At 34.5% G+C, this 17,496-nt stretch overlaps 1 protein-coding gene across 1 annotated transcript in view; it reads right to left on the bottom strand.

The window, feature by feature from the left end:
- Positions 1-17,496, bottom strand: part of LOC143234026 (tachykinin-like peptides receptor 99D) — a 57,661-nt gene that overhangs the window by 15,964 nt on the left and 24,201 nt on the right. The window contains exon 2 of the mRNA XM_076471039.1: positions 10,054-10,269. Coding sequence (XP_076327154.1) covers positions 10,054-10,269 — 216 coding nt within the window. The remainder of the gene's footprint in view (positions 1-10,053; positions 10,270-17,496) is intronic.

Consider the following 17,496-nt stretch of genomic DNA (forward strand, 5'->3'; position numbering starts at 1 on the left):
TATTAGTGTGATCAATTTTACGACCAACTATAACGATTCTGTTATTTCAGTGGCATGACCAGGTGGTTAAGTCACTCGACTCAAAATCTGAGGGTCCTGGGTTCAAATCTCCGTCACACCCAACATGCTTGCCCTTTTGTTGTGGGTGCGTCATAATGTGACGGTTAATTCCACTATTCGTTGGTAAAAGAGTAGCCCAAGATTTGTCAGTAGGTAGTGATGACTAGCTGCCTTCCCTCTAGTCTTACACTGCTAAATTATGAACGGCTAGCGAAGACAGCCCTCGTGTAGCTTTGCGCGAAATTCAAAACAAGCCAAACCAGATTTCAGTGGCATGACCAGGTGGTTAAATCACCCCGACTTACAATATGAGGGTCATGGGTTCGAATCCCTTTCACACCAAACATGCCTACCCTTTCAGCCGTGGGGGCGTTGTAATGTAACGGTCAATCCTACTCTTCGTTGGTAAAAAAGTAGCCCAAGAGTTGACGATGGGTGGTGATGACTAGCTGCTTTCTCGCTAGTCTTACACTGCAAAATTAGGGACGGCTAGCGCAGATAGCCCTTGTGTAGCTTCGCGAGTAATTCTAAACAAACAAACCGTACGACGACGATCTATTCCCTCTAGCAACAAATGGCTAACTTTGTTTTTACAGAAACATAGGAGAATGTGTATCCAGTATATTAAACTATATGTTTGTAACAAAGCCTATAACTGTTCTAAAGTTTAAACGTTTGTTATTTTGACCAACACAAATATAAAATCGTTTACAGCAATGTCTCTCGATAAACGTATTTTAAAAAATCGTGTAAAACTTCGTGCTGCCTTTTTTGAACTGAAAAACACCTTTCTTGTTTACATTAGTACGTAAGTCCGCCACCCTATGAATGTGAATTCGGTATTATAAATTATTCCAACACAATGACAGACTGAGGCAAAGAGAGAGCTTGTAAAGATGTAATGCTATATATATAGAGAGAGTTTGCAGCTAAAATGCGTAAACTTTGAATTTCGCACAAAACTATATGATGATTATCTACGCCAGTTGTCCCTAATTTAGCGGTGTAAGTCTAGGGGAGGAGGTTGTTAGTCACCACCGCTCACCACCAACTCTTGGGTTACTCTTTTATCAATGAAAAGTAGAATTGACTGTCATATTGTAACCTTCCTACGGCTTAAGGGTCGAGCATATTTTGTGTTACAGGGATTCTAACCCACGATCCTCAGATGACGAGTCGAGTGCCTTAATCATTTGGCCATGCCGGGCTGATATGTAAAGTATAATGGCTAAATACTATAGCTTTATAGTATATCGAATTTTAAATACAGCACTTTAACCCCATGTTAAATATAACTTTTTAGATTTATTGGTATACCAGCTGTTTATAGCATTTCAAATTACAATTATACGTACAGTGGTCGTAAATGACTTGAAAAATCACAACTAGTAATGAAAACACGAATCAAAGTGAAATCAAACGTAGTTTCATAAATTGATCGATTTAAATGATATGTAAAAAAAATCATGCTTATTAGAACAAAATGTAAGAAGGTAAAAAGTTTTAATATATCGAAAGAGTGTAACTGTTTTCTCCAATAAATATTTAATTTCAGTGACTCCAAGAACATTTTATCACACAGCGCGTTACGGAACAAGTATTGTAAATTCTGTGTATTTATTTATTGTAAATTCTGTGTATTTATTTATGGTAGAATGATGGAGAAACTCCAGCACTTGTATCCTCAAGTTAAACTGTTGCTTTAATTATAATATTATTCATGCATCATTTCAAGTGGCAAGCAGGTACAGTGGTGTAGAGGTGGCACAAGCATCATATTGCGCATCAACCACGGCGGCGTGAACGTTGCCTTAAATTATTGAAATTAATTTGTAGATAAATTAGTAACAGTAATAAAACGAGGTGGTGATGTGAGATTTCATTTGTTGTAAAATAAAAAAGCAAAGTTTTGAGATCTTTGCTGTCAATGAAGTTAAGTCTGATTTATAAATATACCTCATTTTTACTTATATGTTAGTGGAACATTCCTCAAACATTTATTTCAGTGTAGAAATAATACACTGATTGTAGTAGATTAAACATATTATAATTCCGCTGTAGAAGTATATGAAGTGAAAACACGTCAGTCGAATAAAATATTCTCGTAAGAAAACTGTAGAAAACTACTGGTCTCAGGTCAAATTTTATGAAAGATGTATCCCTTCCCTTACTTCTACGAAAGCTACACGTTACACATGATATATTCGTTTATACAAATCTTAATATTTGTATTTCATAATTTTATCTGAAATTCCAAACAAGTATTATTTTTTTAATAGAAATGATGGCGACTTTGTAATTTCATTATTTCAAACTAAAAATATTCGTAATTCTTAAGGTAACTTTTATGAGCTAATTCTGATAAAAAATTGCAAACAATGATTTAATGTTAGAACAACAAAGTACGGTGTAATGACCGTTTTATAGCAAAAAAAAAACACGCACAAAAACTACAAACACACACAAACAAACAGAAATACTGGATCAGATACGACAATTTAAGTTGTAAAAGTGGATCGATTCGGACTCGAATATTATTCTATGGAAATAGATAACGAGAGAGAATAAAGCTATGTAATTACACCATCTATTACACTGTAAATGCCAACATCACAATACTTAAGGTGAAAAACAGCCTCATTAGGCCTAAGCTAGTATACGAACGCTTTGTTTGTTTGTTTTTGGAATTTCACACAAAGCTACTCGAGGGCTATCTGTGCTAGCCGTCCCTAATTTAGCAGTGTAAGACTAGAGAGAAGGCAGCTAGTCATCACCACCCACCGCCAACTCTTGGGATACTCTTTTACCAACGAATAGTGGGATTGACCGTCACATTATAACTCCCCACGGCTGGGAGGGCGAGCATGTTTGGCGCGACCCTCGGATTACGAGTCGCACGCCTTACGCGCTAGGCCATGCCAGGCCGTATACGAATGCATGAGGAACCAATATCACGACCTTGACTGTTTTACGAACTGCCTATTGATTACGTTTTTAAAATAATACTTACATGTTAAACGGATATAACTGTGAAAGTTTAAAGAATAGACCATGAAACAAACTTTTGTGTATTGTTGAAAATTAAGTTTAACAGCAATAAGAAAAATATCCAGGCGTTACTATGATGAATGAGTCTTAAAAAGTATTTTACTAAAATAGATGTATAAAGTCACTAGCGACTATTAGTAAAGTCTGACCAAAGCAAGTTACGTACATAGATCAGAACTGATAATTAATTAAATAACGATATAAGATAACAGGAGCTGTTATATAGTTTGGAAGAACAAGCGAAAAAGAGGAATCGAACAGTGGATGACACTTTACAGTTGTATATCTTTGTCTTAAAAATTAGTTAAGTGGTTAAAGTGTAGATGTAATTATAAGAACGTCGTTACCACTGATGTTTATTGTCGTTGTAACCACAACTATGAGCTTAGTTTTTTTCTTAATTTTTAGTGCAAGATTACACAGGGGCTTATTTGCTGTCTGTTCAACATGAGTATTAGAACCTCGGTTGTTAGCGTTTTAATTTGTAAATTTATCTAAGACCCATCGAGAAACACGAGTAGAGAATTTTTGAAAAATGCAAACTTCTAGTGACATTACGCAATATTTTATTAATGTTAGAGCATCTTCATTAGTGATTGCCCCCCGCTAGTACAGCGGTATGTCTCCGGATTTACAACGCCAAAATCAGGGGTTTGATTCTCCTCAGTGGGCTGAGCAGATAGCCCGATGTGGCTTTGCTATAAGAAAAACACAAACAAATAGTGATAGCTATGTTAGTAAGAAAAACCTCAAAACCTAGTAGATATTATCTATCTGTCATCATTATAATAGGTCTAACTGTATTCCTTTTGTTTACTGACCCAAGCTGTGCTGGTGAGCATTTGATAGTCGAAACTGTAGTCCACAGTAGAGTGTGCAACTAACAAAATAATACATTAGGTTTTTCGTTAAAGATTGTCTTTTCAACTTTACCTTTGGTGAAACAAAACGAAATCTGGATTATAATGACGAAACAATTGACCTGCTGTATAATATCGAATAAGTTGGGAGTAATGTCATATTATTACTACTGCATCTGAACTAATTTCGGTTATTATATAGTGAGTTAAAAAGGACTCATAAACCTCATAAATATTAAGTAAGAAATGTTATTCAAAGTGGCTCTCCAGTGATTTAGCCTTAAGTTTGACAGCTTATTGTGGTTAATATGGGTATCGATACCTGCGATAGATATAGTGCAGATAATCTATTGCGAAATTTGCACATGAACATGAACAATTTTGCACATTAGAAAGAGAGATTCAGTTTTTGTTTGCGGAAAGGAAGGCTTTCTTCAAACGTACGCACCAAAACATCTTTAGAAAAACAAAATTCAAAAAGATATTGCAGCGAAATTACGTAGTTAACAATTATTTATGTTCTTAAAGTTCCTGTTAAAATTCACTATTCTAGAATACAGTTAGTTCAAAGAATTTTAAATATATTAATTTGTTTGGATACAAGTTCCAACTACTTACTGTTTCGTGAATTCTTTAACTTGGTTGGTTAGTTTGTAGCTAAGCACAAGGCTACACAATGAGCTATCTATACTGTTCCACTGTACCGCTACGGAACTAAGTATGAAGTGAAAATAATATTTAACATGTCTCCATACAAGGGAGAAGGAATAGAAAAATCTCCGGTAAATTTCGCAATTCAACCATCACATAAATTCCGGAATGATGTAATTGTTTGTTTTGAGTTAAGCACAAAGCAACACAATGGGTTATCTGTGTTCTGCTCACCACAGGTATCGAAACTCGGTTTCTAGCAACGTAAGTCCGCAGACATATCGCTATGCCACTAAGAAGAGAATTATATATATTAAGCAAAAGAACCATTACATTAATCTAAGCTGGCAAGAACCGGACTTTTCTGGTTTCTATAATGTAACCAGAAATATTGATATATGAATTTTTCTCACACTCGTGTCCCCTGTTGGTACAGCGGTAAGCCTAAGAACTTACAATGCTAAAATCAGGGGTTCGATTCCCCTCGGTGGATTTAGTAGATAGCCCGATGTGGCTTAGCGATACGAAAACACACACTCACACTCGTGGTATAACGAATTAACATGTTAAAATAAGTAACAGTTTCATCTTAATAACTATCTTAATTGGATTATAAATTAACATATTGCCAAATAAGGCAGAAGCTAGTTTAGATAGTTAAAAATTAAAAACATTTCTGTAAAAAAGGTATTATGTTTAACTTTTAATGTTTTATCATTAATTTAAGAACGATCATGCATTTTGTTAATTTTTGAACTTTTAATACAAATATTATAGACAAGCTTTTAGAAATTTAAAGGTGGAAAACGTCATCAATTTATAGAAAATTTTATGAGAAGGTACTCATAGATCTTTAACGAAGCTTGCGCCATCTATGAAGGCATGACATTTACGCTCGTATACAGAGATTATTAATTGCTGTTTACTTAATATGTTGAACGTACCCCGAAGTATTTTACTACGCTGTCTAAAAAACAACATTAATTGGACTCGACAAAAATGCTATTCCCGAACAATAACCATACAAGTTTTACATCAGAATTTGACTAGCAATATGGGTAAAAACCGGATCATTAAGGGCCAGTTTTTCCCGGTTTACATTTGTGTGATTATATCATGCATAATAATTTATTTATTACAATTATAAAGTAAGATAAACGAGAAAGTTTAAAGGAAAAAATACTTACACAGTGTACGCAACGTGTTTCAAGGGAAGTTTGAGCGAGCAGTTTAACAAACAAACAATGTATACTTGGAACAAAACATGCTAGATAAATGTACACTATTAAGAATATTAATCAAAAGTGCTCCCCTTCATTCGTTCTATTCTTGTTGATGCACATTGTGTTATAACATTATTCTGTCGTTTAAAACAAAACCATTTGGCGTTTCTTCAAAAATTAATGTGTTCTGGTTGTTATATGGTGTATACCTGAAATGTAATATTTTACGTAATAATGGTTTATTTGATTTTTTTATTTGTAATTATAACGAATAGAAAGCTTTTATCTTAATAAAGAGTTATTCTCTCTTCCCCGTGGCACAGCGATACGTCTGCAGATTTACAACGCTAGAAACCGGATTTCGATACCCGTGTTGGGCAGAGCACGGATAGTCCGTTGTGTAGCTTTGTGCTTAATTATAAGCAATCAAAGAAACATTCCAGTGAAAACTACTATGTTTAGAATTACCTGATGAATGCGTGTATTTTTTAACATGAAAACAATCAACACGAATTCTCGTTCAGTTTTACAGGTAAGTTGTATTTAATGATTCTGTAAAAGGTAAACTATGTAAAAGCAAGAGAAACTTGATGTTGCTACATACCTGCGAATTTTAGAAGAAACATATCAGACTTTGACTTTAATGAGGTAATTATGTAGATTGAACAAAAACTCGTATGTGTAATTAATTTCAGAAATAATTATACTTGTAACAATATTCAACGACTAATAAATCTAGTTACTTTTATTGTGTATGCACCCTAGCAAATATCACATGAACAAAACTATATGCATAAGGCTTATTTGCAGTATTTCTATGAAAACGTTCATCACTAGATACAGATTTTAAGGATTAATGTAAACTAACCGTCACTGTTATTAGGTTATATGTTGTGAAACGATATTAACTTCTCACCTGTTTTCATGGTTTTTAATATCTCTACGAAGAACTGCTTTTAAAAAAGAAAGCTTAGTTTCATATAAGTGTGTTAACAATTCATTAAATTGTCACAAAAATAATTTTAAAGCCGAAATTTAGGTCGTCCGCAATCATTGTAAAACTGTCAAAGTTTCAGAAAGTAGGATTTTTGTGACATGAAACAGAACTATGATAATCTAAATACTTACATAGCCCATGATAAGAACGTGTATCCAGAGGAAGTTTATATCGAAATGTTCTCTTTTGTCGCGGCATGGCGGCTGATAGAATGGATTTGAGTTTTTTAAACACAACACTCAGGGTCTGGCATTTGACTCGTAATCCGAGGGTCGCGGGTTCGAATCCCGTTCGCACCAAACATACTCGCCCTTTCAGCTGGGGGGTGTTATAATGTTACGGTCAATCCCACTATTCGATGGTAAAAGAGTAGGTTAAGAGTTGGCGGTGGGTGGTGATGACTAGCTACTTTTCCTCTAGTCTTACACTGCTAAAATGGGGACGGTTAGCGCAGACAGCACTCGAGTAGCTTTGCGTGAAATTCAAAAACAAAAACACGACTCTTAAGTCGTAACTCTGACCATCTCTTGACCGATTTGAGATGTAATTACAGTTTTGGACTTTGGAGATCAAACCTTTTCGATTTATGTATTTCACCACACCCAAGTTATTTGTTTGTTTGTAAGTAAGCACAAAGCTACACAATGGACAATTTGTACTTTGCCGACCTCGGGTATCAAAACCTGGTTTCTAGCATTATAAGTCCGCAGACATGCCGCTGAGACACTGAGGGAGCGACCACACCCAAGGCGTCATAGATTAAGTTACTTTAATCCTGCCTAAAATAATGAATTTCAAGTGCCACGGCTATTGAGGATTCTCTGTTGTTTTACTTTTTATTAGCTGTATTTTATGTGCTAACAGTATCAAGCCGGTTACGCTTTTTTACCTGTATCAATTTTATTACCCAATAAGATCGCTATCAGCCTACTCTCAAATTAAAATTCTTTCAGACAGAATTAGATTAAATTAATATAGGAGACCTGGGGCGTGGTCGAATACATCAATCGAATGGGTTTGAGTTCATGAGTTCAAAACTGTAATTAAATCTCAAATCGGCCAAGAGATAATGGAGATACGAGCTAAAAGTTTGTATTTGAAAAGAACTCAGAACTACTATAGTCGTGGGCTACAAAAATTGTTTAAATGTTCTTGTATAAAACGAATTTTTCGATATGCACTGTTTTTCTATTGCAAGTCTATCTTTGTTGCTCAGTGCACACACCTCAATACTGTAAATAACTATTGTTACTTCCAGGTGACAGTCTAAATAAACTATGCAATTATTTTTTGGTACGTTACTCAAGTGAACAATATTACTCTTAGGTAATAAATCCATTTATAACTTTTCATATTATATTTCACACATATTATTTTTTGTGTGCAATATATACCTATTTATATAAGAAATGGAAAGAAAAATTTCTCCACCGTATTTTCATAATGCACCCAATGGAGGGTTAATCACAAATCTAAGTCAAGAATTTTGGTAGATTATTCATTCAAACTGAACGTCACTTTATTCAGCACATAAGCCAAACGGCCTGGTAGGAGACCACTGAAATTATTGTATAACCGTTTAGAACCTCTAAGCCGAAGCAGGCCAACTAATGAGCGGCACTCGCCGTCAACACGGGTATTATTAACTGAAGAACGAGACAGACGCCATATTTATAACATCTCTGTACTTGAAACCATTTGATACGCAGCCTTGCACGCCTTCCACTATGCATGTCTAGTTTCAGTCAAGTATGTTTTAGAAACAAAGATGTTTCAATTAAGTATCGATTTTCCATGTTATTTTACTTATGTTATAAAACAACAACAGTATTTATTTAAGCCTTTTAATATTTCTATCTATTGTTCAAAACTTTTCGGAAATTACAAAACCGAAACGACTTTCATCACAAAGAATGGGGGAAGCGTAGCGGCGGCCATTAGTGTTGTTTAGTAAAACCTTCTTTCTGAAGAAATAAAAGCCTATTCGATACACCTTACGAATAATCTGCCAATACTGTAGTGGTTGATACCAGCTATGTATGTAACACGTCTAGAATTTAAGCATCCGTTCGATTAGCTTTGTCGGTACTGTACGACTGTAATATCCTTCATATAATATCGTTTTTGTATAAACCAGATACACAGCTAAGTTTACCTGCACTTTACAAAGATAGAATTTTCCTCTTCTTAATGGCGTTATAAACAAAGCAATAATGTTCTTTAGAAAACTGTCCACCAGGTCGAAAATTGTGAAAATACTTTGCTTCGCAATGGATTAATACATTAATACTTTAACAATTGAAGACTAAATCGATATACCTTACTTAGATAAAATACAAGTAGCACATAGACATAAATCAAATTAACTGTAACACCTGCATTTGTCTCAAGCAGAAACGAGATTAATATTCAAGCAAAATTCAATACATTATGAAGTGTTTCCAAAGATCGTTACTTAAGTCCTATATCCTATGAAACCGTAAGAAAACTAAGCATGCCTGAAATGAAAACTTCATATAATTATAGTTACTGAAATAACAATGCAATAAAGTTACTAGGTAATAATGCAATGCTTAGAATACATTGTAGACTCTCCACAGAACAAAATAAATTTGTAGTTTAGTGAAAAGTCTATACAAAGTAACGCATACTTGTGTTGCTTAGTAACAAGAGAAGGTTAAATACGAGGTAGCATATACATACATACATATATATATATATGTATGTATATACACAGTTGTTGAGATATTGTAGGTGCTCAACGTACTTCTAAAGAAATTACATAAATCCAGTGTAACTGTTGAACAGGACTTACAGATACAACGTGCAACTGTTGAACAGGACTTACAGATACAACGTGCAACTGTTGAACAGGACATACAGATACTACGTGCAACTGTTGAACAGAACTTACAGATACTACGTGCAACTGTTGAACAGAACTTACAGATACTACGTGCAACTTTGAACAGAACTTACAGATACTACGTGCAATTGTTGAACAGGACTTACAGATACTACGTGCAACTTTTGAACAGAACTTATAGATACAACGTGCAATTGTTCAACAGAACTTACAGATACCTAGTGCAACTGTTGAACAGAATTTGCAGATACCTAGTGCAATTGTTGAACACAGCTTACGTTATAACCAGTGCAACTATTAGAACACAGCTTACGTTATAACCAGTGCAACTATTAGAACACAACTTACATGTACTCAGTGTAACTATCGTTTGAGTACCCGTCAGGCCAAACCATGAAACAGATAATTCTGTAGTCGCCATTCGAGAACATTTCTGTGATAGTGGTGGAATAGAGAATGTTGGGTAAAGAGAGAAGACTTCCAGCTATCCAGACACACAAGGTAATGATGAGAGTTATTGTTCGAGACATCCGGGGCCTCAGTGGATGCATGATGGCCATGTACCTGGGATAAAACAAATAGAACATTAAATATTTTTGGTAGACGATTTTTCCCAACCACAAACAATTTCGTAGTGAGGATAAAGTTTTATTGCAGGCATAGAGGAAACCACAAACAATGCAGTCCTCAAAAAATTTACATTGTAAAGTTATTGTAATTCAATATCATCTATGATATATTTGCTAGCTTCTATTTAGCGGCTAAGAGAGGCTTTGGAAGAATGGTAAATGTAGAAACTTCACGTTAATCTATCATTAAAGGTTAAAATAGTTTATGTAATTCTATAGCTTTTGTTTTTCTCGAGTCTCAGATGTATACATGGTATGTGGTGTATTCCCCAGTGATATATGGGATAATATACCTGCACATATGAACCTTAACGAGGTTAAATCTTACCTCAAGAAACATGCAAAAAGTTGAGGTTTTAATTATATCAGTGACGGATAAGACAATTAGAAGCAGTAAGGTTTTAGTACAAAGTTTTTTTTTCACTTTTGGTTTGAGATTGAATTGTTTATGTGATTAGAATAGAGCATGAACTCGTCGGAACACGGAAGAATAGATTACTTCAGCTTGAGAAGTAAGTTGTGGATGAAATGTTAATTGAGTTATAATATTTTTCTGCATTCTATGAGGTACAAATGTAAACAGAAAAAGTTTAAAGTGACCCTTTCCATTTATTCATGAGATTAGTCATAATTTATTTTATGTGTTGCACATGTGCAATAAGTTCATATTTTGCAAGTATTCGGTGCAAGTTAAGTATCAGTCCACTGATTCTTGTGTAGTTAAGCTCAAAGCTATTTATGTTCTGCCCACTACGGGTATCGAAAACCGCTTTATAGCGTTGTAAGCAGCATACATTTCACCGTGCCACTGCGGGAGGGGGGACTTTATCGAGGGTAAAGCATGGATGGGGCAACGAAAGTGCCCTTTCCCATCAAACTCTGAAATGGTCCAAAATGACTGTTTCATTGAGACATTTCTATTCAGGTAGGATAAACACATATACGCAAATTACACCATAGTGTAGGGCCCCCAGTTGAATTAGGGGTGTAACCGAGGTATTTGCTACCAAGCCTTTTGTATAATGACGTTTTAAAAATGGTTCTTGGAAATCAACTGTTCACTAAGACAACAATTATGACTACACTTTGCTCAAAATGTTAAATTTAGATTAACTACTATTCATACTGCATACTAACTAACCCTCACGTGTTATAGGTGGGTTCCAGAACAAAATATTCTGACAAATGGTTATTTCATTGTTCTTGTTACATAATGCAATAAACTAAACAGTCCATCGATAGAGTTAAGACTCAATAAGCAACTGTCAGATGATTTGAAAATTTCTTTCGAATACACAGAGCCAATGAAAATGCAGCTATGTGGATGTGAACATTGAATGCTATGTTTTAAGAGAACACGTTAACTTCACGTTTAATGATTTAAAAATGACTATCACGTTTCTGTGAAATTTACTAACCACGTGAAAAAACAATCAGCGTTGTTAGTTTCAAAACGTTCATTAGTGGCTGCGTAGTACAGTTACACTAAGTTAGTACAAAATATAGCCAGTTATTGTAAGTTTCAAACTGTACTTGAGTGGTTCTTCAGTTAGATTAACTTAGTACAAAATATAGGTAGTTATTGTACGTTTCACACTACACTTTAGTGGTTCTTCAGATAGATTAATTTAGTACAAAATATATGTAGTTATTGTACGTTTCACACTATACTTTAGTGGTTCTTCAGTTAGATTAACTTAGAATTAAATATAGGTAGTTATTGTACGTTTCACACTATGCTTTAGTGGTTCTTCAGATAGATTAACTTAATATAGATATTAATATAGAAAATTAACTTAATATAGAACAAAATATAGATAGTTACTGGGAGTTTTACATTACACTTAGGGGCTCTTTAGTTAGATGAATTTAGTACAAAATGCAAGAAGTTGCCATAAGTTTCAGAATATTCATCAGGGGTTATATAGTACAGTTAGTACAAAATATAGCCAGCTATCGTAAGTTTCAGAAGAATATGCATTTGGGGCTCTATAGTTGGATTAATTTAGTACAAAGTACTGCCAGTTATCGTAATTTTCCGAATGTCCGTTAGGGATTCTACAGGTACATTAAATTAGTACAAAATATCATCAGAATAAATGAAACACGAATATAGGACTTCTATTATCAGTAGGTAGTAAAGGTAGAAATGATTTAAAATATTTACTCTTTATACACAGACGTTTTCCTTTCGTCCATATTGTCCCACAGGAGACAATAAAAAGAAAGAAATACAGTGTGTATGTGATGAGTATTTAGAAATAATTAAATAATTAAAAATACTGATTATCAGTCTTGGTTTCTCTTACAACATGGTATGAAAATAAAAATATATTTTTATAAATCAGCACCAATATTTCTCTAAATGCCAGATTGTTCAAAGAACTTCAGTGCAACACTGAGGAATAGTGATAGTACCAAAAAGGTTAGTGATGTTTTCCATACCATTTGTTGTGTCAGGGAATTGAAATTATACATTAAGTACCAGTAAAGAAAAAAAATGTAACATTTTTCATTCGCACTATTTTCTAACGTAAGCGAATTTTCTCTCTTGTTTCATGTAAATTTTCAGAAATTCAACGAAGGTATACAGGCAGATTTGAAAGCATATTTGAAGAGTATTTAGTATAGGCTAGAGTATGTTATAAAGAAATAGGATGGACCTGAGAAGTGAAATAGTTGAGTATAGAAGAACGAAGAAAACGTAATGAAAGCATTCAGTTACAAAAAAATCTGATTTTTTAGAAAATATAACTTAAAAAATTGTAGCTATTAAATGTATATTTTATCACGTATATACAGGAATACTTTTACTGGTATAATATGTTTTTACTTGTTGCTTCATTGTATTAAAAAAAGAAGTTCAAACTGATCCTTATATATACATATTTATTTACGCAGGACTTCAGAAAAGTTTAATGCTCATAATGGTGATTAAACAGGACAATAAAAATATAATTTTACATATTTTTTGTTTCAGTGAATATGGTAAACACGAGAAATTTCCGACACATGTAAACATATGAACTCAGATTTTTAAAACAATTGTTTAAGGACAATTGTGTACTAAATTTGAACGGCACAAAGAATACAATGGACAAAACTAGCGAGTATTACACCCCATAAAAACCATTGTACTGAGAAAGGAAATCGTGCAAATGATTATCTAATATGTGGTCAGAATATAGTCTGAATTGTAGGACTGGGATGTGAAGCTGATGTAATAAGATCAAAGGTTAGAAACCAACTGTAGGAATTAATATTATATTTATCAGGTGTATGCAATATGCATAATTAATTCTAATAAAACAAAATATTCAAATAATCAGTATTTCTGGTAAAATATATGTTCGCATGTTTGTTTCAAAAGCATAAATACAAAATAAACTGTGTGAAACTTGTGCCTACCACAGGGATCGAATCGCGAACTATAGCATTATACATTTTCAAGTGCACTGCTGGGTCACCGGGGAATGTTTGTAGTTAAAATTATATAATATTGGTTTTGTTTTGTTTTAAATTTCGCGCGAAGCTACTTGAGGGCTATCTGCGCTAGCCCTCCATAATTTAGCAGGGTAAGACTAGAGGGAAGACAGCTAGTCATCACCACCCACCGTCAACTCTTGGGCTACTCTTTTACCAACGAATAGTGGGATTGACTGTCATATTGTAACGTTCCCCCGGCCGAAAGGGCGGGCATGTTTGGTGTGACGGGAATTCGAACCCGCGACCCTTGGATTACGAATCGAGTGCTTTAACCACCTGGCCATGCCGGGCCTATATAATATTATTTGTGAAAAAAAAGTGGTACTATATTAGTTGATAAAAGGTGTTGTAAAAAGTCTTAAAAATCGTGGTAAAGCATAATTTTATGTATGCTAATGGAGTAATGTACAACGGTGCTCATATAATGTTTAAACATTTGTAACCGCAACATCTGTGGCTAGAAATTTTAAAACATTATATAAAGTCCGAAAAAACTAAAAAGAAAATGTATATAGGAGTCAAGACTACACGTAATGCGATAAACTATAGTGTTGGGAGAGATGTATAAACTGTCGATGTCAAATTCATATTAAACTTTCTAGAAAATAAGATTTGTAATACACTTATTACTGAGGTATTCCAGAATGTTATAACGCGATTAAGTTCTAATTTTGTGATTTACATGGGCAGGAAAAATAATTAGGAGAAGAAACAAGAAAGCCGTATTTGTGGTTTAAAGATATATGTCATGTTTGGCTAATAGAACAAATATAGCAGATACCTGCAAAGCATTTGTAGTCAACTTTGTATCTTTATTACAACAGTATTTCGTCACCCAGTGGCATAACGGCATGTCTACGGACTTACAACTCTAGAAATTAGGTTTCGATACCCGTGGTGGGCAGAGCACAGATAGCCCGTTGTGTAGCTTTGTGCTTGACTTTTAACAAGAACAAATAAACAACAGTATTTCTGTAAGTCCAGAATTTCTAAAAAAAATCGCAGACACCAATGGCTATCAGTCCATTTTCTTCGGCTTAGCATTATTTAACCCTTTATTAAGTACCGCCTGTGTTTCATAATGTAGTAAATTAGCTCCGTGATTTATGTAAATATTTATTTCAGTTTATTTTGGGCTAAACTTTACCATACTTAATACTATTAATAGATCCCCTTATAAGTTTATTATACGAGGTAACATTAAAACTTTGATAAGCCTTTAAGATGTTGAAATTTGGTTGAATGGACTGCAACTGCCTGTTGTAGAAATAACATCCTCTATAATTGTGTTTTTACTACAGATACTTGCCGGCCATTCAATCACATTTCAATCACAAACACTCTGCCTAAACAATTTATCAAAGAATACTTTCAACATGTTGTTCTACCAAATGTGTACTGAAGTGTGTTTACATCCGTTGAAATTAAGCGCTTGCGCATTCGTATTTAGGGCCTCACGAATTTTCAGGATGGACAAAAATCGAGTATTATTATAATAGAGAGAAGTAATTTGAGAGAAGAATACATAATAAAAATAAATTATTGAGATGTAGGAGTTTACGATAATTCGTTTTTAAATGCTTAGAAAATAAGAGAAATGTATTTTATTTATATAAAGTATGTAAGTACAATTGCATTATACATATTTTGTTTTACTAACAAAGAGCATGCTAGCCACAAAATGCATCACTGAAATCTTGTTTGGTTTGCTTTGAATTAGCCCCCCCAGTGGCTCAGTGGTATGTTTGCGGACTTCCAACCCTAAAAAACAGGGTTTGATACCCGTGGTGGGCAAAGCACAGATAGCCCATTGTGTAGCTTTGTGCTTAATTCAAAACAACAACAAATTGTTTTGAATTTCGCGCAAAGATACACGAGGGCTATCTACGCTAGCCGTCCATAATTTACGTCCTGTACCATCATCAATGAATTATATAGTTGAAAATTTGTTTGTAATTAAGCACAGAGCTACACAATTGGCTATCTGTGCTCTGCCCACCACGGCTATCAAACCCCGGTTTTTAGCGGTGTGTCCAGAGACATGCCACTGCGCCACGTGGGGGTGGCTGGTAGTTGAATAGGAATAAAAACTACGATGGTTTTACTTCACATATTGGAGTGATAAATAATATAGTTAATTAATATATAATATAGTTAATTAAGCACAGCGTATAAAGAAGCATGTCAGATTAGACTCTGGGTAAAATAAAGTTTATTACCAGAAACTAAAGTTAGGGAAAGAAGTCCCTGCGTTCTGACGGTTTTATATCCTCACGATCACTTATTTCCCGTAATATCGTGCTTTTTAATACTACTTTATGGGATTATTCATGAAATGCAATAGGGCTGTAAATCGTTCGAATTTACTTTATTGATAATATCGTAAAATGTGATTTGTGTGATAGCCATTATGAAATTTTTGTCTGTAGCACGTACTGTAATTAAAACGGTATATTTTATGCAAATACAAATATAATATTTAGTAGTTAAGTTAATTTTAGGTGAAAGAAGCAGAAAGACGTAGAAATGTTTTGTTTTTCACACATATTTAGCATAATTGTATTCTACGTGTTTTTTTATCCCGATGACACAACGGTGACTTTGTAGGCTTATAAAACGTTTGACGGTTTTTGCATTTAGTTCCAGGTGTCGCTGTTTGTTTTGTAATGAACTAATCATAAAGCTACAAAATGGGATATCTGTGCTGTGCTTATCACGGGTATCGAAATCCGGTTTATAGTGTTGTCAGTACGCAGACATGCCGCCGTGCCACATGTTAGCCCTTGTGCAGATTTGCGCTAAAAAACAAAATAAGACAAAACTACGTGACAAGACAAAACATATCACAAAAATGGAAAAAAAATTCATAAAGACACTTAAACATATCCTACTAATATATTAACATTTATAAAATACTGTTTTCTAATTTATGAAACCTTAACTGTTGTTACTGATGCTCTCATTTTAAAACTATGATTCTCATGTCAAATAAATATTGTTTGTTTTTGTTTGTTTTTTGAATTTCGCGCAAAGCTACTTGAGGGCTACGTGCACTAGCCGTCTCTAATTTTGCAGTGTAAGACCAGAGGGAAGGCAGCTAGTAATCACCACCCACCGCCAACTCTTGGACTACTCTTTTACCAAAGTATAGTGGGATTGACCGTCACATTATAACGTCCCCATGGCTGAAAGGGCGAGCATGTTTGGTGCGACCGGAGTTCGAACCCGCGACCCTCAGATTACCAGTCGAACTCCTTAACCCACCTTGCCATGCCGGGCCAAAATAAATACTTCCTCTTCCATCTTTTAGTATCATGAATGCAAAGAAAATCAGATTGCTTTCCTAGCTACTTAATTAATTACACAACGTTGGGTAAGTAAGGCTGTTTTTAGCCGCTACAAACTTTCAGCTCATAGCTTCGTCATCTCTTGATAGATTTTAGATCTAATTACAGTTTGGGGAAAATGAGGTTAAACCTTTTCGATTGATGCATTTGACTCTTCATCTCAAGATCTCGTAGATTAACCTACTCTAATCCTTCATAAATTTGTTGGTAAAAGATTAGCCCAAGAGTAATGGCGGTGGGTAATGATGACTAGCTGCCTTCCCTCTAATCTTACACTGCTAAATTAGGAACGGCTAGCGAAGGTAGCCCTCCTGTATCTTTGCGTGAAA

Source organism: Tachypleus tridentatus, chromosome 12 (assembly GCF_004210375.1).
Source record: "Tachypleus tridentatus isolate NWPU-2018 chromosome 12, ASM421037v1, whole genome shotgun sequence".
In the NCBI taxonomy this organism is placed as follows: domain Eukaryota; kingdom Metazoa; phylum Arthropoda; class Merostomata; order Xiphosura; family Limulidae; genus Tachypleus; species Tachypleus tridentatus.